The following is a 22,266-nucleotide window of genomic DNA, read 5'->3' on the forward strand; positions in this document are numbered from 1 at the left end:
ATTCTGAAAAAAACTTGACATTAAGAGAATAATTTAGTGTGTCATCACAAAGTAATCGAGACACAAACAGCAGGTTATTTGGCACCATTTAATTATGACTCCTAAATGGGTCCACAATAAGCAAGAACGTAAAGGTCACCTGACAATCTGCAGCTCTGCATCCAGCTTGGTGAACAGTTTCAGCTTATCAGACCAATGTGTAGTATTATGAAATAATTAAGTCTGGCTCTTTGCTGGAGTGTTTTCAGACAATGCTGCAGTCTGCAGTGAACAATCACGCAGTGCATCAGACAAGCGTTTCCCCTGATAATAAAGCTTTTAAGCCACAGCCTAATGGATAAGATGCCTGCAACCTTTAAGAAATGTCTAGTAACTTATTCCATTCGATACTGTCTTAGGGAGTTGAACAATAATGAACTCTACGATGGATACAATCAATTACAAAAAGTGATCATCCTTTAAAGGCAGAGAGGAGAGCGATCAAATTGTGTGAACCAACTAGTTAATCTCTGCTGCAGTGACTCTACCAGATGATTAGAGGAACAGAAGAAAAAGGGAAGTCAAAGCAGAGACCTGATGGATGAGGCCAATTCAGGTAAACAGATCAGCAACTACATCCCACTGCATTTAAAATGGACTAAAGTGATAAACAATAACAAGTGATTCCTCCCAACATAGATAAGAACACCTCTGAATTCCCACATCAATTCTCCTGCTGCACTGAACACCTGCACTCCACAGTATCTGATCCAAAGAGTTTCAGAAGCACAAGTTTAAGAAAGTGTTTTCCCCCTGACAGTCCAAAGCACCTGGACAAAGTCCATGCTTTTACTGGCAGCACGTGTAACTATCCTCGTTAACCATTAAACTAACTTAAACTTACCTACATTTACATGTCTGCAATTACTCACTGGCCCCCACAGTACACTAACGCCTGCACGACTCCAAATTGGCTTCAAAAAATTGATAACCTGTCAAGTTAATGACAAGCACTGACAACAAGCTTTCTATTCAAACTGCAACTGGAAGTGACTGACTCTTGCCTCATACGTCTTGGCAGTAAATTGGCAGCAATAAATGTAAGACTGGGAGGGCTGAAAAATATGTGAATCAAGGCAGAGAAAATAGACAGGGCCCTGGCCAACCATGCAGTGGATAGAAAAGCCATTTCCTGATAGTCGCTCATTAATCTTCTGGGTTAGAAAACAAACTCATCCAATTAAAGTTTCCCGGGATGTTTGTTGATTCCTCAGAATAAAGCTCGACTCTCTCAAAATCAGTCAAATGTGAACTAGTGACACAACTAGTGTTGTGGTGCAGCCAAATCTGCATGCGAGGATGTTGATTTAATTGCATGATGGAATTCAACCCTCTCCATTCAGCCACCAGTGAATGGGAGATGCTAATTGGGAGATGCACATTTTTTCAATTATTTCACAGGCATTAATAAGACATATGGGCAGAGCCTTCAAACATGATGGTATAACTGTAACTGATCACACAAACAGATACAGGAAAAGCATTGTGAAGTCTACAGGAAGTGGTTGATCATGCAACTGTGATTCACCTCCATGAGCAAAATGATTTATTCTCAAGAGGGCTAATACATAAAAAGACTAGAAACTGCTGTTCCCCATTTCCCATAATTTCTCAGATCAAAAAAGATGTACCTAATAATTACAGCACCATCTGTTCGTAGGTGGATAATGAGGCAGCGCTCATACACTGTAAGTGGACTATTTTTAAACTCACAATAAGATTAGTGTAATTTCATGATATGTTACACACCAGGGAGGTTCAGGCAGGCAATGTGACTGCTGAGAGATATGCTTCTGCTTTTCGGATAGCTGCACCTTATATGTTGCCATGGCAGCTGTTGTAAACAGTGGGCTCGATAAGAGTTTGAAGAAAACTTTTCTGCACATTGACAAACGTTATAAATGCCTCAAAACCCATAATGATTGGATGTTGCGGTGATGCTGTTTAGCAACATCCTGTGTCTCCTGCACCTCCAGAACAAAGAGCATCATCTCAAGTTTTATAGCTATAACCATTATAATGCTAAATAATGCTCTCAGGATGCATTATATTGTGTGCTACAAGAGTATGGTTACACTACATTATTTTTCATTTCCACAAAAGCAAAAGCAAAATATTAATATCATTAAACTGAATTAAATCATTAAAAAGTCACACTGCCAAGTAACCTCTGTGCAACAAAAGCCTTTATGCTCACTTTAATGTGAAAATGTCAATTCATTGATTTTTCACAGTGCATCCAGCAGGTCGGCACTTTAACTCACATAATGATAATGAAATGTCATTTTCATAGGACATTATATCTCATTATGAACAAAAGTATCCCATACAACTGAATCCCTTATAATTCTGCCCGAGACAATAAATAGTCATGCATTTAATGGAATCCAACAGTGATTTGAACAGTCCTGTTTTTGCAAACATATTATTAATGCTCTTGCACATCACACTTTGCCAATTTTTCATTCATCACATCTGACGGCTCCCACGAGCAGAACAGGGGTGAGAAACCAAATCACTGCTATCTCTTCATGAAATATGAAAATATATATATATAAATAAATCACAATTTAAATGTGGTAAAAAATGGTTTTGGCAGAGTGCTGATGGCGTGCACACATGTGCATGCTAATGTAACTTGTACCACATTCAGAATAAATCAAATGTGGTGGCTGAAGGTAGCGACGCCGAGCTTTTTCAATCAGTATCCCTGCCGCCAGTGAGGCAGGGGACCATTAGCACCAGTGAGCCAAGTAAAGTGACTCTGATGTGAAATGACAGGGGCTTTCACAGAAGCCGTCCTACCGTTTCAATCATTGTCATTCACTTACACACACACACACAGCTACCCTACATTGCAACTAACCTCACTAGGAAACAAGTGCACTCACACTGTTGTTTTGTTTTCAAAATTAAGGTCTTGATTCATTAATTTCAGCATCATAAAACCTCATTTCCTAAAATACATCTCTATATTTTCCCTTTTCATCTACTATAGGTCTCCTTATGATCCTAATCAGACAATTACCCTGTGAGTTATGAAATAAAACCTTTTTGGATGCCTTGAATGTAACACATGAATTATATTGACAAGCTACTGCACTAGAAATGTGCAAAAACTCAATATTTTTTCAGACTACTGAGAAAACCTATTGTGCAGCACAATCACATATTATATTGACAAAAGCATTGTAGTCTACCAAATGGGCGTTGCCTCATGCTTAATCACCATACCTCTTTGTAAAGGCTGGTGCACAATATGGTTACATGTGATCTGGCACTTTCAGATATGTAGGCCTCCTGCAGGGTGAGACCTAAAACTATAGTTTCCCCCCTTTTTCCATAAGATTTGATTTATGCAGCTGGAGTGGAGTCTAACTGAGTTAATTACAAAGTGACTCCAAAATTCGAGAAACACAATTTTAAATCCCTGCTAATAATCAGACTGTCACATAGATCAGCCACCTTAACATCTACCCCTCCATCATGCACCCCTGCAGACTATTAATTGCATGCCAAGCGAGTACAACAGGCGACCGAGGGAGGGTAGGTCGCCTTCCTCTCCACTTTGACATCAAACTTTTTTTTTATTTTCGGAGTATTGAATCATGCTGTGGAAGATGACACTTCTCCTACCTCTGCCCTCCTGCTCTCTGCCCCGGGTCTGGTGATGAGCGCCGTGTCACCGCACACCACGGCCGCGTCCTCCACGAACACGCAGTCCGGGAGCGACTCGTCCGCGGGGAGCTCGACCACCTCCAGCCCGAGCCTCGTCTCCAGGACCTCGACGTACTCCTCGTGCTCCCTCCGCGCCTTGGCCAGGTCCACCTCCGACGGGCTGATCCGGAGCGCTTCTGTGGCCAGGGACGCGGGGATTCCCCGGACGACGGCGTGGGTGTAATGACCAAAACCTGCCATTAAACCAGCCATGTTTTGCTTTCCCCTTTACTTGGCACGCTCAAATCTGAAAAAAAAGAGGAGTGAAAAAACACCCTTACAGACAACTCGGCGAATGAATGACAGAAACTACTATCAGTTAACCCGATGCTGCCCGGCTTGCTTATTTGTTTCCTGCTAGTTGGTTAGGTTTTTATTCTTTATTTACAGTAGCCTGCTATACAGTGTCAGTCAGCCCTGCTTCAGTCTCCAGGCGAGCGACAGCGCTTCGGTGACGCGCACCGACCATCACGTGTAGCCTACGAGTCTGTCAGCCCTCAGTGAGGCGTTCAGCCCAACAAGTGACAGTCAGAAACACACTGTACCTAATGGCTCAATCCATTTCACAGTGGATCAGCAGAGCACAGCTTGCAAGTCAAACTCCTCCACACTTTAAAAGTCTCTTAAAGAAGGAATTCAGTTATTTCTCCATAACATATTTTATATTAGTTCCCCATATTTTTATATAGTGTTATGGGAATATTTATGGGAATCATTTAGATGAAAGAACTAGTCGATTAACTAGTAAATCGACAGAAAATGTATCATATTTCAAGCAAAAATGCAAAACACTACCTTGGTCCTGACTGATTCTTTTTTTTTCTTTTCTTTTTTTTTTTTTTTAATTTATATATACTTTATTAATCCCCCTGAGGGGAAATTCAAATTTTTTCACTATATTTTTTTTCACTCTTTTGTCAGTAACACACAGGTCCGAAGGACACACACATTTATACCTATACGTACACAAAGTGGAGAGATGTCAGAGTGAGGGGGCTGCCTTGGTCAGGCGCCCCAAGCGGTTTGGGGGTATGGTGCCTTGCTCAAGGGCACCTGGCACCTTGCTCAAGGGCACCTGGCACCTCTCCAGCCACCAGTCCATGCTTTATATTTGGTCCGGACAGGGACTTGAACAGCTGACCCTCTGGTTCCCAACCCAAGTCCCCCTTTTTGTTTGAGTTAGGGTTAGGGTTGTTTGTTCATGTGATAGTAAACTGGAATTTTTTGGGTTTTGGTTATGGGTTGGGCAAAACCAGCAATTTGAAGACATCAACTTAGGTTCTAGAAAATTTTGAGAAGCATTGCTTCCACCATTAGATCAAACAATTAGAAAAAAATCATCTAGTTACAGCCCTAGAATCAGTCGTAACTGTAAACATTCACAGTCACGTCCCCACATAGGGAACTGCCCATTGGTCCGACATCCCATTGTTCCGACCATATTAAACCCATTGTTCCGAAGTCCCGTTGTTCCGAAATCATCATGATGCCCTGTGGTTAAGGTCTGGTTAGGTTTAGGCACAAAAACCGCTTGGTTAGGGTCAGGAAAAGATCATGGTGTGGGTTAAAATGAAAAAGAAAGTGACAAACACATAAGCCGTGAGCCTGCTTCGCCTCAAGCCTTTCCCAGCTGACCCAGAGCCGGTCGCGGCGCACCATCAAGGTAGAAATACGCCCGCCGGGAGCTGTTCAGCACCGCGGAGAGCTCCCCACACAACCCGGACCCCAGAGTTAATCAGGAAGTTATGGTGTTTCATTCTCTTCTCTCTATGGCACTTGTATCTCGACCAGTAGCCTACTTTTGTTGCGTTTGCTGATCCTCTATGGTACACAAATACAGTATAGGCTAGTATAATCACATATCGGAACAACGGGACGTCGGACTAATGGGGTGTCGGACCAATGACATGGACCCCCCACATAGTGATGTCTGTATTTGACCACTTTGATATGACTTCATAAAATCTAGCCGTATAATCGTATGGTTTATATAGCATGCTATGATGAGTTTCAGAAAGCTGAGATTGAGATGGGCGATATCAAGAACAAATTTAATTTGGCAAGAATATAAAAGGACAATGTCATTTGGAAAATATACTATTTCATACTCAACAGCAGTGTTGCAATGTCGTGTTGCTACATGGATATCAATCACTCCAACATGCTCGTGATAAAGGTTGACGAATTCTGGGAGACCATATGACATTTTAGGTTGTATCTTGGTGTGATAATGGAAGAAGTAATGGAAAGGGGGGACCAGTATATATGTCAACTTTTAACGGTAGCCTGCAAAAAGGCAATAGATAAAGCCTGTTGGGACCTTCTAGACCTTAACTTGTATGTTTGTAATGGGAAGTTTCCCAGAGGAAAAAGTGGAATAAATGGTTGACCTTTACTGCAAAATCACATCTGGATTTGTACGATGCTAATGACATCGAAAAGTAGAGCAAGAATTGTATAACCCATTTGATTCCCATGGTTACTTAAAATACATTTCAATTGCTCCAAATAAAAAACGAGAGAGACATGTGTAACTGCTTCACTTCATGCAGACTTCATGAAATAATGTACACCGACTTCAAGGGCAAAGAATATACATATATATATATATATATATATATATATATATATATATATATATATATGTGTGTGTGTGTATATATATATATATATATGTAAAGGAGGATCTCTGCCTGTTCTGCAGCGTGAGAAGAGTGTGAAAGGAAGAGCAGTGTTAGTGTGTGTATGGGAGGAGGAGGGAAGGAGGGTGGAAAGGGGGTTTATATTCCCTATGGTGCCATCTAAGGAAGGTTCTGGGCCCGGTGAAGCTGTCTGAATGGATGGAATGTTTCTTCAGACGTCCCAGAAGCACATTCTTCCACCGCGGGACCTCGGTTTGTCTTTTCTTGTTCCAAATTCACTCAATTATCCCCGACTGCTCTAAACATTCCAGGAGCCCCACATTCCTTTTTCCACTCCAGCCAGGATCACCAACCACCGCCCTCCTCCCAACACTAACACCTGCCCCCACCCAGACTTCTTTTTTTCCATCATTCCTCATCACGAATGGACGTGGCCCAAGAAAAGACCCTCTCTTTCTCTTTTCTCTCTCCATGCTGAGGAATTTGGGTTGCTTCAGATGAAGGAAAGCCCTCATACTTCAGGCACACCTGGCTGGTACATTGTGCCGCTATAAAAGAACTGAGTGAAAGCAGACACGATCCTGCAGCTGCGGATGAAGCAGCACCAAAAGGCAGCACCTCCTATTTGCCTGGTATGATTGGACTCATGATGAGATCCTAGACGTCTAAAGTGACACAGACATGCATGATTACACCAGGTGCACAGAGCATATTTAACTCTTAGCCGTTGGGCAGAATTATGAATCTAATTATCATAGAAAATAAAATGATGAAATGGCACTACAGAAAATGATAAAACATTTATGTTTTTAGATGAAAGGGTTATATTTGGATGCATTTTGATAGCATCTTCACTTGGGTCAGATTCAAGATGTTTTTCAGCTATCTAAGAAATTTTGGTGTAAATGTCAGATTTGTGAAGAGTCTCTTGGCTTGAGGAAATGATGCAGTGACATTTATGATCATGACTGTTCAAAACTAGCTGTGTAGCTACTTATGTAGCATCTTAAAAGACCTTGGGGCTGTCAAAAGACATTTTAGGATAGTGGTTCCCAGCTGGTCCAGCCACAGGGTCCAGATTTCTCCTTAGTCATTAGTTCAAGGTCCACACAGTTTAATACAGTCAGCGTCATACTTGCATTTGTCCATGTTGTCAAGCTAGTTTGCTGTCTCTGTTAATTAGCTGTCTGTTAGTCACTCACTTTACAACAGGAAATGGCCCTTATACATAAAAGCTCTGTGCTGGAAATTTACTGTACTTCAAAATAAAGTTTGTTTTTTACAAACATGACACATTCCTGAGTCACTTGCGGTCCATTCAGGATGGACCTGCGACCCACCAATTGAGAATCACTGTTCTAGGAGGTGCAACGATCACAAACAAAACAAATCCAACATACATCACCCTGCTGCCCTAAGTACTCACTAGTGCACCAAATGTGTACTAATCCACATGTGAAAATAGTTTCCAACAAATGCACTATTTACTCCTGTTTTAGTAGGGTTTGCTAAAAACTTCAGCGCCCCAGACAAGCTAGAGAAACCAAGTATTAAGATTAAGGTTTTGGTCTTTTCATGAGATCCACTGACAATAAGAGAATATAAAATATCTCCATCCATATCCTTTATTTTAAGTATTGTATTTATACATAAAGTATCTGAGAGGATTTTGCCTTGAACTGAGTCTTTGCTATAAATAATTTAGACAAACAACAATAAGTGGACCCTATTTCACTAAAAATGCAGTGTGCTCTTAGGGTCCTAACACACCAAGTTGACGGTCAGCTGCTAGTCAATTTTGGGCCTTCAGTGAGCATCTGTCACCCCAAATGTTGTGGTGTGTCCCGCACTTCTGTCACTAGTTGGCCCTTGTCAACGTTTTTGCCATCGATTCAGTATACTGAATGGGTGTCGGAGATGACAGGGTCCATCTGTGGATAAAACCATTCTGATTGTCAGTTCAGCTCAATGGACAACAAGTGAAATGAAGAAAGTAAACAAACAACTAAAGTCAAGAGGGAGTGAGAGCAAAACAAAATTTTTATATAAGGTAATGTTTTTAGCCATTGAGCTCTTTATCAGAAGCAGTTTGTAACTGTGTTATTGTTCACTAGCTCACAGTAAATGGAGCCCAACAGGTGCCCTGTTGTTGATGTCTTCATTGTCTTTGGTGTTATTATAATTGTCTGTTTATTTATCTGACTATTGCTGTGCAGCAAACAATGAATTTTCAGAAGGACTAATAAATATCTATCTGTGTTCTTTGTTCTTTCAGCATCAGGTTGTATTCTTAATGTGTTATCTGGCTAACTAGCGTCTTGAATCTGTCTTCTGGTTTCCCTTTTAGAATGACGAACACACACACTATGGCCGCCTGATGATATGGAGAGTTCTTTCCTCTCACGCAGGTACAGAAGGTACCTTCAGAAACTGTAGTCTTTGAGGTGTGTTCAGATGCAGCTTTCTGGCCAAGATACAGTCAACATGGGGCAATGCAGTCAGTCTTTGTCGTTACTAGTTCTTCGATGTTGGTTTGGTGCATCTGGGCCTTTACTTTGGTGCTTCACAACACAACTTAGATCCTGTCTAAAAAAAGAGGTACTGTTTGATATTTAAATGTGATACTGTTGCCCTATCTTTACCGCCTCTAGCTTTACACCGATCAGCAAAGTATATTGCTTGTCTTGCTCTCTTCCCCTCAAGCCTGTCACGTTCACACCCCGACAGCTGATCGGATTCTATCTCACGAATACACCAAGTCTGATACTAAGAAGAGACTGATGACTTTCTCAGTATTCAGCTGCTTCCAACAGGTCTTGGTTGCCAATGTGATGCTGAAGTTAGATATTTAAGACTGGCCACCCTAGAGGAATGTTTGCTTTTCACACTAAATCACTGCAATGAGAGTTTTGAAAATGATAAAGATAGTAAGTTATGTGTGTCCCTTAAAGCAACCAAGAAAACAAGCTGAGGAATATTATGTCCTTGTTTTTGACAACACATAAAATATATTTTTTTGCACAGGAAATAACTTCTTCATTGGCAGTGGCTGGTTAAGTGAGATATCTTATTTACTGCACCTGCACAAAACACAACATTACAGCAGACGTTATCATTGCCTCACGTGTTTGGACACATTCTGCTGCACAAACATGCTAATAATACCTCTAGCTTAATCTGTTCACCATATCCCACTATCGGGAGATGTTGATGTTCTAGCCATGTACTGGCTGTGTGCACAAGATCAGAGACAGAGGTGAAACTGTTTTGAGTAAAAATGTGCACTCTGCAGCTTTAAGTATAACCAGCCTCAAAATAATCTTGGGGAAAGAAATTACACAATAAATTGTGTGGTAACTAGATTACGAGAAACCATGAGATCACTAAAGGCCTTCTCATTTAATTAAGTCAAGATAACAAGGACAAAATGGCTGGACACATCAAAAAAGTCTGGACTGAGCCTTTGTTTCCTTTTAAAGAATCAGCAAAAGTATAATTCTAGAATCTATGAAGTATAGAGTTCTGCCCTCTCAGATCTACATTTATTCAGAGCTTGACTCAGGATTTTAATCGCTGGCCTCATCGCTGCCCCCGTTCACACAAGAACAACCCATAACTCAGCAGACTTCCTGCTGCTCCATGAGCTGACAGAGAAAGGAAGTGTTGCTCGTACACACTGCATACCAGTTATGACATTTATCTTGAATATACTACAATGGAATCTGTTGTTTAAACATGCCGGGCCGTCCTGTTCTGTTCCATCTGTCACTTAGACATAAATGGGGAGGCTGAGAACTGCTCGTCATGGACTTCCTGAGAACCAATTCTGAGGGACGCTTTCTCTTCAACTGTGAGTGCTCCTGGTGGGATCTGACAATGGGTTTCCATTACATTGAGCCACAACACAACACACAATAATCTCTCAAATGCTGATGAACAGTGAAATCACTTAAGCACCCCAGCTGGGGGTTGTGGAGCTGCTCAGATAACCATGCTACAGAGCTGTGAGCATAATCCAATGATCATTTCTGTAAAGGAGAGAGACCCCCTCCTCATTTGTGGGTGAGTGTGTAGTACATATGTGTGTGTGATGGGGGCTTTCAGACAGGAAACTGGAAACTATTATGCCAGGGCAATTGCAACATGGAGACGCATGTCCAGATTTTGTAATATTTCCTGAACTGAATGGGTAATTAAGGAATAAAGATGACCGCGTGTTATTCTCCATTGACGTACAATGACAACACTGTTTCCTATCCCCATAACACATGGGCAGATGCACACATAGGGCCTTACGCATGCATGTAGACTCACATACAGTATGCACGTACACACTTGAGAGACTTGAGGTGGACATAGTAAAGGACAGTCAAACAAAATGTGACATAAGACCTGCTGTCCAAACAATTTAGAGACATTAAAGGGATATTCCACCAGTCGCACTTCTGCAAAGTTAGTAAGAGGCAATAAGGAAAGAATGATCCATGGAACCATGGCCGAGACTCTTAGTGCCTTTGGAGTTGCTGCTACATTTCTCATAAAGTAACCCATAACATGTATTTGTTAAATGAGCTCTCTATGACATTCAAAGGATTAATATAGTGGTAAACAACTGTTTTCTATGCAAAGATATAGTTCAGTAATAGCAACCTGAGCACAGAATGAAGTCAGGCTACCTCTGTGTGTGCTGTAATCTGAGCTTCTCTGTGGTTTGTTGTGTAGACAGCCTGGCTGCCCTTGCATGTTAGATCATGTGCGTCCCTACAAGTGTGTACCAATGGCTAGCTGCCACCACTCTACGCTGCATTCATAAGGTGGTTACAACTGATATTGGGATGCTGGCATCACAGAAGCTTGGCACACACCTCTATAATACACCGTTAGCTCTGTCAGCACTGTTGCTGTTGTTAGCACTGGCAGCTGCTAGCTACCAGCTCAGCCACCTCCATATTGAGAGCCATGTGCAGTCAACATTTGAATCATACATGCTTTGGCAACTCATTCTCACTCTGACCTTGTCACATATTGGTCATGGACTTTCCACATCCAGATATGATGTGCAAGGTACCCTGGGTTTCTTGGTTGATGACATTCTAGGATGCCATGTCAACTTCTGGCAGTGACATGCATTGTCTGTTTTCAAAATACACTTTCCTTTTCACAGGATATTTAGCATTTACATACTGTCTCTTTAAAAAATAAACACACTATGTCAGTACAACACTGCAAATTGACAACTAACAGCTAACAACACGTGGTGGGGTTTCGGTAAAAAGAACAGGGTTTGGCTTTAAAATCTTACGGAACGCGAGCACCACTCTCCCGAGTGAAGGTCGGGATTAGTTGGACCCATCCACCACCCCTACTCGGACATATAATGGGAGTACCGTGATGATAACTTTCTTTCTTGTCCCGCCGCGTTTCTTCCTGACACCGCCAGGCACCGGTAAACTATAACGGCAACGGGATGCGTATCATGCCAACGTTAAAGGATGGCTTTGTTCGTAGGTGTCTGACACCGCAAGTCACAGCCCAAGCGCCAGATTTCGATGACTTCAGAGTGAGACCACGCTGGATAACAGGATGCCGGCATTGCTGAAGCTTCCAGTTGCCCTTGGTTTACACTGATAGCTCTGTTAGCCCTATTGCTGTTGTTAGCACTGTTAGTCCCATTAGCTGCTAGCCACCCAATCAGCTACCACTCAGATAGTTTTAAGGAGCTCTATAGGATATTCAGAACATATATGAGTCAAAGGTTGACTGCACATGGCTCTCAGTATGGAGGTGGCAGAGAGCCTGCATTACAAACTTTGCCCATGTCTTTCAAACTCCATGGCCACAGTTTGTAACGCAGGCTCTCTGTTGTGTGTATATATTCAGTCTCCAAGCCCAAATCCACATGATGACATCATCAGGGTTACTTTTCAATCTTTCATTTCAAAGCTGTTCTCATAAGTTAAGTTGTGCTCACCATGATGAGTGATCAACTGATGTTGACTAAAATCAGTGGAGTGCCCCTTTAAAATCTTATATCTGACATTTACATGGGCAAATGACCACACATTGGCATCACCAGCTTGGAAATACACACAAGACAAACACTGCACATGTGCTCACACAGACACACCCCCTATCCAAATAGGCTGCGCACACACAGGCACACCTACAGTCCAAATACTCACACACACACACACACACACACACACAAACACACACAAACACAGGTTATGGATCTGTTCACAATATAATCAATATGAATATGGCATTAGAAGTATGTAATGATATTTGAACATTGGCCGGTCTGTAGATAAAACGCATATGATCCACAGCCCAGGTCAGTCCGTCTGGAGAGATGACTAGTCTAGACTACTTCATGTTTTGAAAAATGCTTCAGTGTTTAATGTCAGTCTGTCCACATCAGGCACGGAGCGACCCGCAAAAAACTCAGGAGTCAGGAATCAGGAGTTACTTGCTTTCCCTAACGAACAGGATCTGTTAAGAATCAATTTCACCTGCTGTGATTCGCATTCATATAACGGGAGTGCCGTGATGATTCAGGGTTTTACGGGGAGTCTAAACTACAGTCCGCAGAATAAAGTGAAAAAGAAAAGAAGTCCAAACTCACCGGAGAGGCTCTCCAGTCGTCTTGTTCAGTGCTGCTGTCTCAGTGTATCGTCATGTTAAAACAACGCGAGGTAACAGGGAAGAGGGAAATGAAATGTCCGATCCTTATAAACACAAATAAACACTCTGCCCTCATGCAAAATGTCCTCTTTGGATTCTGCCAGCCGCTCATGGTCACAGTAATGGTTTTATGCTGCGTCTTTACGCACTTGGTTTCCATCTGGTGAAAGTTTTCATCAATCGGAATGATTTGAAAACTTCGGTGGAGGGGACTTATTGAGACCCCTGATGTAAAAAGAAAAAAATACAGACAAAGACCAAGTATTTGTCTCCCCCCCACCAACACCACTAACACCACAACATCTCTAGTGGAAAATTGGATCACTTTACCTACAACAGGACCCACTTTCCCCCCTCCGAAACGTGATGGACACATTGCGTGAAAAGTCAAATTGCCTCAAGGAATGAATGCAAAGGAATTTCCCTGCATGAAGAACATATTTAACAAGCCTTTAAGCTGTCAGGAATGCTTTGTGGTCTGCTGGCCAAAGGGAGAGAAATATGTTAATAATGTAGGCTACTGCCATACCAAATATGGCAATATTGTTACGTCTGAGCTCTGGTGCGCATCTGGAAACGCTTAGCTCCTCTGAATAAAGGCACTGGAAAGCCAGAAATAGACGCTGTTAAACGTATTTCTGCCCACACCTTTAGACTCACAGAGAAAAAGCTAAAGCTATTTTAAACGTGGCTACGGCAACATGCCATAAAAGTGGATTCAACTAATTGTTTTAATCAGTAAAAGCACAAAAATCCTGGCACAAAAATGACAAGAAGTTCCAGTATTCATACGAGACACTGTATAACTGACACTGAAATGAGTTTATGGTAAAGGCACGTTTTCTATACATCACTTTAGGATGTTCTCTGGCATGTTTTTATGATGATTTTAACCACATGATGACAGCAAGCCGTTTTAAAACCTGTCACCTGACGCACGGAAACCACTGAGTTATAAGACACCAGATGATCTCTTTCACTCATTTGTCTATAAAGTGAAAAGAAGGAAGAAATCACGGTGGGGGAAAGTTAAGAATAAAGCGCCTAAACTCCACTACCTCTACAGAAAAGTCCTCTGAACTTGAGTTGATAGATGTGAGAAGCGAGCAGAGGAAGAAAATGAAAGGGGGGGATAAACAAGAAGGGAAAAATGTGAGACGGAAAAGTGTGTTCAGATGGGATCCAGGGGGGAAAAATCCATTTGAGAAAGAAAAAAAAGAGAAAGGTTTAGACAGGGTGGAGCTTAGGTCTTGGATGGAAAATGCGCCGAGAAACATTCCTGGCATAGTTTGGGAACAGTTCAGCAGGCAGCCCAACGACGTCAGCTTCCCACTACGGTATAAAAGTCCGGAGGTGGCCGGACCTCAGCAGACTGCAACCGCTTTACCGAGAGCTTCATCTACTCTAAAGGAGCCTCTAACACCAGAGACTACCAGCAAACAAATCAAGAGAGACAAGACGACTGAGTGAGGGAATACCTAAGGACTCCTCCGAAGACTAACTTACTTTTCATAAAACTGGGACCAGGATTCGTCTTGAACACGCAGAAGAAAGATTTATCCAAGATGCTGATGCTTACTGTTGTCGTTACCTTCCTTGGAAGCCTCAGTTTGGTGAGTTATTTCTCTATCTCTGAAAGAGAGCCATCATTTTCTGTATTTACCCTTAGGAGAGGGAATTAAGGGGATATTTCTTTAAACGGGGTGAGATGCTGATAGATTTTCGATAGTTTTGGGTTATTCTGTGTGGCATGACTTCAGAAGTTTCAGTTCTTTAATAGAAGATTTGCTTGTTGGCTGTACAGGTTTCCTCCTCCTCCTCCTCCCCCTGCCCCTCCGAGTGTCCGCTGGAGATGCCCAAGTGCGCACCCGGCGTGAGCGTCGTCCTGGGCGGCTGCTGCAAAGTTTGCGCCAGGCAGCTGAACGAGGACTGCAGCCTGACCGAGCCTTGTGACCACACTAAAGGGCTGGAGTGTAACTTTGGGGCCAGCTTTGCTGCTGCTACTACTCGTGGCATCTGCCGAGGTATGTATAAAGATCATCCAGCTCCAGATGTGCATGAATTTGAATTAGTCTAAAGGGTTTTTTTTCTAAATAAGGGGGTTCATTTCAGGAGTATGGGGACCTGAGTGATTTCAGCACTGTGGAATGCAGATAGAAGGAAACTTAGACTAAACCTCAAAGTACAGACAGCCCACTGTGGAGGGAAAGAGACTCCTCAGGCAGCCTGAAGAATTTCACAGTTTAACTGATCCTTACCTGGCAGCCATGTGATGTCTTCAGCAGACGTTTCGGAGCAGAGCAGGAAAGAATAACATTCCTTTCCTCCTCTTTTTTTCTCCCCTCGCAGCAAAGTCAGAGGGCAGACCCTGTGAGTACAACAGCAGGATCTACCAGAACGGAGAGAGCTTCCAGCCTAACTGTAAACACCAGTGCACATGCATCGATGGGGCAGTGGGATGTGTCCCACTGTGCCCACAGGAGCTCTCCCTGCCCAACCTGGGCTGTGCCAACCCCAGACTGGTCAAGGTACCAGGACAGTGTTGCGAAGAGTGGGTGTGTGATGATGGCAAGGAGACAGACATCCTGGAGAAGATCTTTGGCAAAGACATGCTGACAGATGAGTCGGAAAGAGACCTCACCAACAGGAACGAGCTCATTGCCATTGTAAAAGGAGGACTCAAGTCTCTACCTGGTAAGAAAGTTGTCTTTCATCCTGGAAATGATCTTTTTTTCTGCATATATAGACACAGAAGATCAAAAATATGTGCATGATGCTAATGGTTTTTTTTTTTTAATTTCTTCTTTCAGCCTTCAGACCACAGCCTGAAGTCCACATGTTTGACAGCCAGAAGTGCATCGTCCAAACCACACCCTGGTCCCAATGCTCCAAGAGCTGTGGAACAGGCATCTCCACCAGAGTCACCAACAACAACAGCGAGTGCAAGCTGGTCAAAGAGACAAGAATCTGTGAAGTGCGGCCATGCACCCAGTCACCTTACTCCAGTCTGAAGGTAAGCTTGAGCCACCATGACTGAATGAGATAGAAGCATGCACGATACTGAAAATGAATCACTTCTGGGTCTGAGTTCATGACTAATCTCCACCTCCTTTTTTGTTTATTTCCTCTGCAGAAAGGAAAGAAGTGCAGCAGAACCAAGAAGTCTAGCCAGCCGGTGAAGTTCACCTATGCCGGCTGCTCCAGCTTGAAGAAGTACAGGCCCAAGTACTGCGGAGCCTGCGTGGATGGCCGCTGCTGCAGCCCCCACGACACCAGAACCATCCGCGTCAAGTTCCGCTGTGAGGATGGTGAGACCTTCAACAAGAACATCATGATGATCGAGTCCTGCAAGTGCACCTACAACTGTCCACATGCCAACGAAGCCTCCTACCCCTTCTACCGCCTCTCCAACGACATCCACAAGTTCAGAGACTGATTGGTGAAGAACGTCCAAACCCCTCAGCAAAGAGAAAGGCATAAGCAGCAGCACTGGCAGCCAATGGCGGTCCAGATGAACGCAGGGGTGTAAATAGACTACCAATCAACTACCGGCTTCTTGTTGTAACTAGATTCCCAAGGAATTGTGGACTTACATCATGAGGACTTAATGAAGTGCACTGTTTGCTGTGTCTACATCAGCATTCTTAACTACGAACCGCTTCATATTAATGGAGCATCACGAGTAGCTTCGTTATGGAGCAAGATGTAATTAATATTTGTACATTTATGTTAGTCGCTGATATCAATTCACTGTGTATATTTTGATCCTTTACATCGGACATGACCCAGACTGTAGACTTGTGTGTGTATATGTAGATATGCACATACGCAACTTCAATTAGCATACCATCCTGTATCTTAAGAACAAGACACCGAAATGTAACCTCTGGACTTGTTTAACAAGTGTGCGGTTTCATTCCTTCCTGACGTGGGCATTATTGTTCATGTTTTGTGGCAGCTATTGAACTCCCTTCATGAAAAAGACAAAACGAAACATGTCAAAGGATGAATGAATGTTTTTATTATTGTTATTAATATTATTTATCGAAAAAAATGTAGCTACTTTATTTGGATATTATGTGTCATACTGGAATAAATTGTAAAATGATTTAATTTTATATGCTTCAAATAAAACTGATTTATTTATGAAATATGACACTGCCTGGGTTCAGTCTGTTCAAACTCCACCACAGGACGGTACAAACAGAATCCAATGCTCTCATGCACAGGGCAGGGGGCTGGGCATTTCAAAGCCACTATTTTCAGGGAAAATCCTCCTGTTATATCATTCAGTAGACCCAACAGATTCTCAGACAGACACTGAGCAGGGTCAGTCTGTTCTTATATAACACAACCTTGGAGGCTCTCTCTCCTGACTTTTTGTGCTTTGGAATGCCATTCTGCAACGAGCTAGCTTGCTTTCATTTGATCTGGCTAAGCCATACACTTGACTGATTCTGAGAGGGGAAAAAAAAAAAAAAAAAGATTAAGTCCACGAGTAGCAATGAGTATGGGAGTATGCCAAGAATCTTAAGTGCTGCTCTGAATGGGCTGGGATTAGACACCATGCAAGGGGGACAATGACTATTATTGTATACAATGGGCTGTATACAAAGAATGCATTCCCGAGTAAGCTTTTTATTTTTTTCACACAGCGGGTTACCACTGCCAAATTGACCTAATTCATTAGTAGTTGCCTTTAAAATTGAATTAGTTGCATTGGCCTCTGTTGGCTCTTAAACCACAGGGGTCTGCTAAACAGTTGTAAACAGCCCTGCGAAGTAGGGAGGACTTAAGTCTCCCTTCCAGGTTTTTAGTTTAACAGGCATCAAGAAATACTATTATGAGGTAGAAAACGGGGAAGGACAGGAAACAGGGGTAACATATTGTGTCTGTGGTCATAGAAACTTCAAATTCAGTTTTCTAGCTACTGAAACAGAGTGTTGCTACTGTCACAAACACCACTTGACTCCCGCCCTGGTGTTTTCATTATGTTTACCTGAGCTCACATTGGTCCTGCATGCTTTAAGGCTGTAAGTTTTATGACCCCAAGGTGCATGAAACACATGCAACATGAAATGCATAATTAAAGAGCACAAAAAGTATCAGTCTGAAAAGGATGTGTGTTATTTTTCTTTTTGACGCACAAGGTCTGATGGCAGATGCTTGCACTTGGTACAAATACCTACAGTGCAGTTTGAGCTGGGGTAGGGAGAGCAGAGCTCAGGGGCAACGACAGGGAAGGGTTTCTTTTTTGATCCAGGTAGAGGGAGTGGCTCAGGAATGCAGCAGTGGCTCAGAAAGCAGACATCCTGATGGGCGGCAGATGTTGGAAAATATTTCAGAGCAACATGTTCACTTTAGCTAAGAAGGTTTTCCAAATATACACAAACACTCCCAAGTACTCACTTGTGTCCACAAAAGGCATTTTATCTCCACACAAACAAGTCTAAAAAACGTGTCTATCTGAATGTACATGCCACTCCTGCACAGCTGCTGGAAATAAGTCTTAATCGAGTGTATTTAATAAGAGGTTCAGCAGGACACATTGCCTTTGATTGAGCTGCATACCGCACAGGATGTGCCCACTGAGGTTTTACAGATTGCTCACATGAAAGGCTTCTGAGGTTTACCTAATCACAAAGATGTGTGGCTGCCCCTTGCAGCCCGGATTTACAGTCCAAACACTTTCAGGGAGCCCTTTTTTTGCTCTTTTTCTTTCTGTTGCTTCCTAAAGAAAAACATTCCCATCTCGGCCCTTCAGAGTTTGGAAATTGCCGTGCAATCAGACTGTCATTTGTCTTGTTGACACAATGCAGCAAACTTAGTTATGTAATGGCATCTGTATGTTATGTGAGCAGTCCTTTCGGTCATCCGTAGCATTCCTTCAGAATGTACAGACAAGCACAGTGGCGAGGTGCTCAATCCCTCAGCCTTAACAGAGAACCCAAACATCAGGATCATTGTGAGTAATAATTCGTGGCGTGTCTGCCAACACAGCGCAAACCTGTAAAAACTATCGCTCTCGGACACATGGGCAAACAAGGCCCTCACACACACATGCGCCCCTGCAATTAAATCACTCAGCGACTACCTCATTCCCTGAACCCAAAATGTGTTTATACGACAAAGACATTAGCATTAAAGCTTCATTAAGCACTACGTAATGCTGTGCAACCAGAAGCTAACAGGATCGAGAAGTGGGCATTACAACATGCTGGAAGCTGCTGAGCACTGATGTCAGCTATTTAACAGCCCCCTTGTCTATAACCTCAGATTAATATTCACTATTATAAGCAACCCAGGGGCAAGAAGCAAGGAGGGTTAGAGACTGGCCACCAAGTACAAATGCAGAGGCAGTCATTTGTTTGAGAAAGCACCATCTGCTGGACAAAATAGGAAAAAGCATTCTGTGTATGAAATGTATTTAGACTGACTGACCTGATTACACCGGCACATTTTAAAGACTTATCAAATGTGTGTCTGAAACTGACTCTCTCACAAATTATCATGTATTTGCATATTAAATGTAAAATTTCTCACTGAAATAAAGTGATGTAAATACATCCATTTGCCAAACCCTGACAGGGTGTGGGACCCTCTTGTTGCAATCAGCATGAACACACACACACACATACGAGAGCAACAGTGATGTCTTCTGACACACCCATCAGATCCCCATCTGCAATTACATAAGAAAAACTGATGAGCAGGCTTAGGGGAAAATCAGAGTCGATTCCCTCCCAGGCTGTTGGATTGTTGAGTCGGTCCCTCGAGGGCCGCTGGCTACTGGAGTGATTATTTGCTCAAACAAGCTGAGCATTGATGGGAGAGGCAGAACTGAGTCTTTGGGCGTCTTGAGTCTCAGCCCAATGGAGACAATGTTGGACTGAATAACCTCCAAGGGGGCACATACCGTCAACGGCTGAGCTCATGTTGGCATATGCTGCTCTCGCTATTGTTTAACATGGGCAGAGCAATGAGATCACATAATCAGAAGCTGTAATTTTGACTGGCCTTGCCCTTAAATTGTTTAAGGGATTTTTAACACTACAGCTCCTTTTTTTTAACAACTATGGTTGCCTCCTAAAGTGAATGAAATGTGAGAAATTGTGGATACGTGGAACCTGGACATTAAAGACTAATGCAGAGGTATTTAATGCTACTTCCCTCCGCCTACTGGCTCTGTGTTTCATGATGATGGGACTATGTTCTTTTTCACTTAATTATGTAAGTAAAGTTAAAGGGATACTTTGTCAATTTTCAACCAGGTCTGTGTCCCTGTGGTGTGGGGAATGACGCGTCATCTGACGAATTTTGTCTGGTGAGGAGCTCTAGGAGCTGAAAGCACGGGGAGCGCCTTTACACTCGTCATCTGCACACAGTCCACACTGCGGTGATACGGACCTGGTATCAAAGTATCCCTTTAAGAAAGTTTATGTTTTATAAATCTAAACCTAATTTAAAGAGCTCAATGTTGATATTAAACAAATAGGTTAAATAAAGTGATTATATCAAGTTTTACATATATTTCTTGCTGCATCTCCAACTTCAGTGATCCCTGAATATTCAAAGACTTTTATACAATTCTATCACCTGTAGATATCTAATGTTAGACTTATTTATGAATAAACTAATCAACAGCAGGGGATACTTAGACTACTAAATAAAAAGTGTGATGCTTGTGCTTGAAAGCTTCTGCCTTCTATGTTCCATGCAGACACGTTCAAATTCTACAATTAATTTTTTTGGTAAATGCCAGTCCCATAAATGCAGAGAATCTACATTAATTTCTTTCACAGATCATAATGATTGACATTCTAAAAAGCAATTTGAACTTTTGAGCAGTGGTGGGCCTTAGCATCAGGATTTTGCTGATGTTCCTATGGAACATTAAGTGACAAGAGCAATGTATTTTCCGACTCTTTTGTCTCTCCCATGCTGGGTAATTGCAGCCTGGTTTCCACTATTGTGAAGGGATAAGGGCTAGTAAGGCCTTAGTCATTATATCGCCACCCACTTTCCCCTGTAACACAATTTCTGATTTCTTCTGCATCTTTGATCTTTGGAGCTAACAATGGTTGTGCCATGGAAATGTCGCTAATGAGTGGCAACTATGACTATGACTCGGTTTCATGCACTAAAAAAGCGCCTGCTGGCCTTCCCTTGTCACAAACTGCAATTAAGTAACCACACAAAGAAACAGATATAAATGTAAGGAGAGAAGCACTTACACATGCATTTACCAAATGTGGCCTTTACATTTAGTAGTCTTAATGCCAAAGTCTGTAGATAAACAGTGACAGACTTAGCAGAACAGATGGTAACGCACAACGTGATCACATTCAAGATGTTGCATGAGAATGAAAAAAGACAAGGCATTTTAAATGTTTTTTTAAAGACATCATGGTGCATAATTAATATGGGTGTTGAAGCTTTCAACACATAAATCTTTCTGAATGTCATATCCCAGGCCAGGTGGGATGTGTATTCTCTTAGAGCATATTCTAGGCCTGCCCCAGGGTTTCTTCCCCATTGGATACATCAAGAACACCTCTACAAAGCTCAGATGCTTGAAACGCCTCAACTTCCTTTGCTTCTTTCAAAGTGAAGCAGCAGCAGTTTCACTCCGAGCTTCCTCTTGATGTCAGAGCTCCACATGCTGACCTTGAATTCATGACTATAAATGGGGTTTGAAATATAGGTAGCCATTAGTAAAATACCTGCACTAGCCTGCCTGTCGATCTCACACTCCATCTTGCCCTCGTTGACTCTAAAATACTTGAACTGCTTCTTATTAGGCAACATCTTGAACACTTAGTGGTACTAAGTCTCATTCCAACTGCTTCACACTGAGTCACACATGATGTCAGGACATGACCAGACACACCAGCTGAACCTCACCAGATACTATAGCCAAAAAGACAATCAAACATAGCAGATCAGGTGATGACTTCAGCCAGGGGCTCATAAGTATCTCCAGAAAAGGAGACAGTCAAACACCTATCCAGGACTTTGGTTTAGAACCCAGTGTTGGGATACCTTGATGGCCTAAGGTTTTAAGGTTCAACCATTAACCACAACATCCATGGTTTGAATCCCACTAACTTTTGTTGGATGTCATTCTTCTTCTCTCTCTCATACCATTTCTAGTCCTCTCCCTCCAAGGCCCACGAGATGAAAA

At 42.4% G+C, this 22,266-nt stretch overlaps 2 protein-coding genes across 4 annotated transcripts in view; one reads left to right on the top strand and one right to left on the bottom strand.

Annotated features, from left to right (window-relative positions):
- The window catches only part of ddah1 (dimethylarginine dimethylaminohydrolase 1), a 98,496-nt gene extending 84,949 nt beyond the window's left edge, over positions 1-13,547 (bottom strand). The window contains exons 1-2 of one of the 3 annotated variants that reach the window (XM_078168969.1): positions 13,413-13,547; positions 3,676-4,003 (exon numbers count right to left, since the gene is read on the bottom strand). In XM_078168969.1, coding sequence (XP_078025095.1) covers positions 3,676-3,969 — 294 coding nt within the window. In that variant the 5' untranslated portion in view covers positions 3,970-4,003; positions 13,413-13,547. Of the gene's footprint in view, positions 1-3,675; positions 4,004-4,144; positions 4,278-13,023; positions 13,321-13,412 lie in introns of those variants that run through there. The other 2 variants (XM_033621219.2, XM_078168970.1) reach the window with 2 other exon arrangements.
- Positions 13,548-14,434: 887 nt separating this feature from the next.
- ccn1 (cellular communication network factor 1) lies at positions 14,435-17,238 on the top strand. The gene is made up of 5 exons (XM_033620644.2): positions 14,435-14,695; positions 14,887-15,106; positions 15,432-15,776; positions 15,893-16,095; positions 16,216-17,238. The coding sequence occupies exons 1-5, from the start codon at positions 14,648-14,650 to the stop codon at positions 16,516-16,518; spliced, it is 1,119 nt and encodes a 372-aa protein (XP_033476535.1). The 5' UTR covers positions 14,435-14,647; the 3' UTR covers positions 16,519-17,238.
- The last annotated feature ends 5,028 nt before the right edge of the window (positions 17,239-22,266 follow it).

The sequence above is a fragment of the Epinephelus lanceolatus genome, chromosome 6, assembly GCF_041903045.1.
Source record: "Epinephelus lanceolatus isolate andai-2023 chromosome 6, ASM4190304v1, whole genome shotgun sequence".
NCBI classification, from domain to species: domain Eukaryota; kingdom Metazoa; phylum Chordata; class Actinopteri; order Perciformes; family Serranidae; genus Epinephelus; species Epinephelus lanceolatus.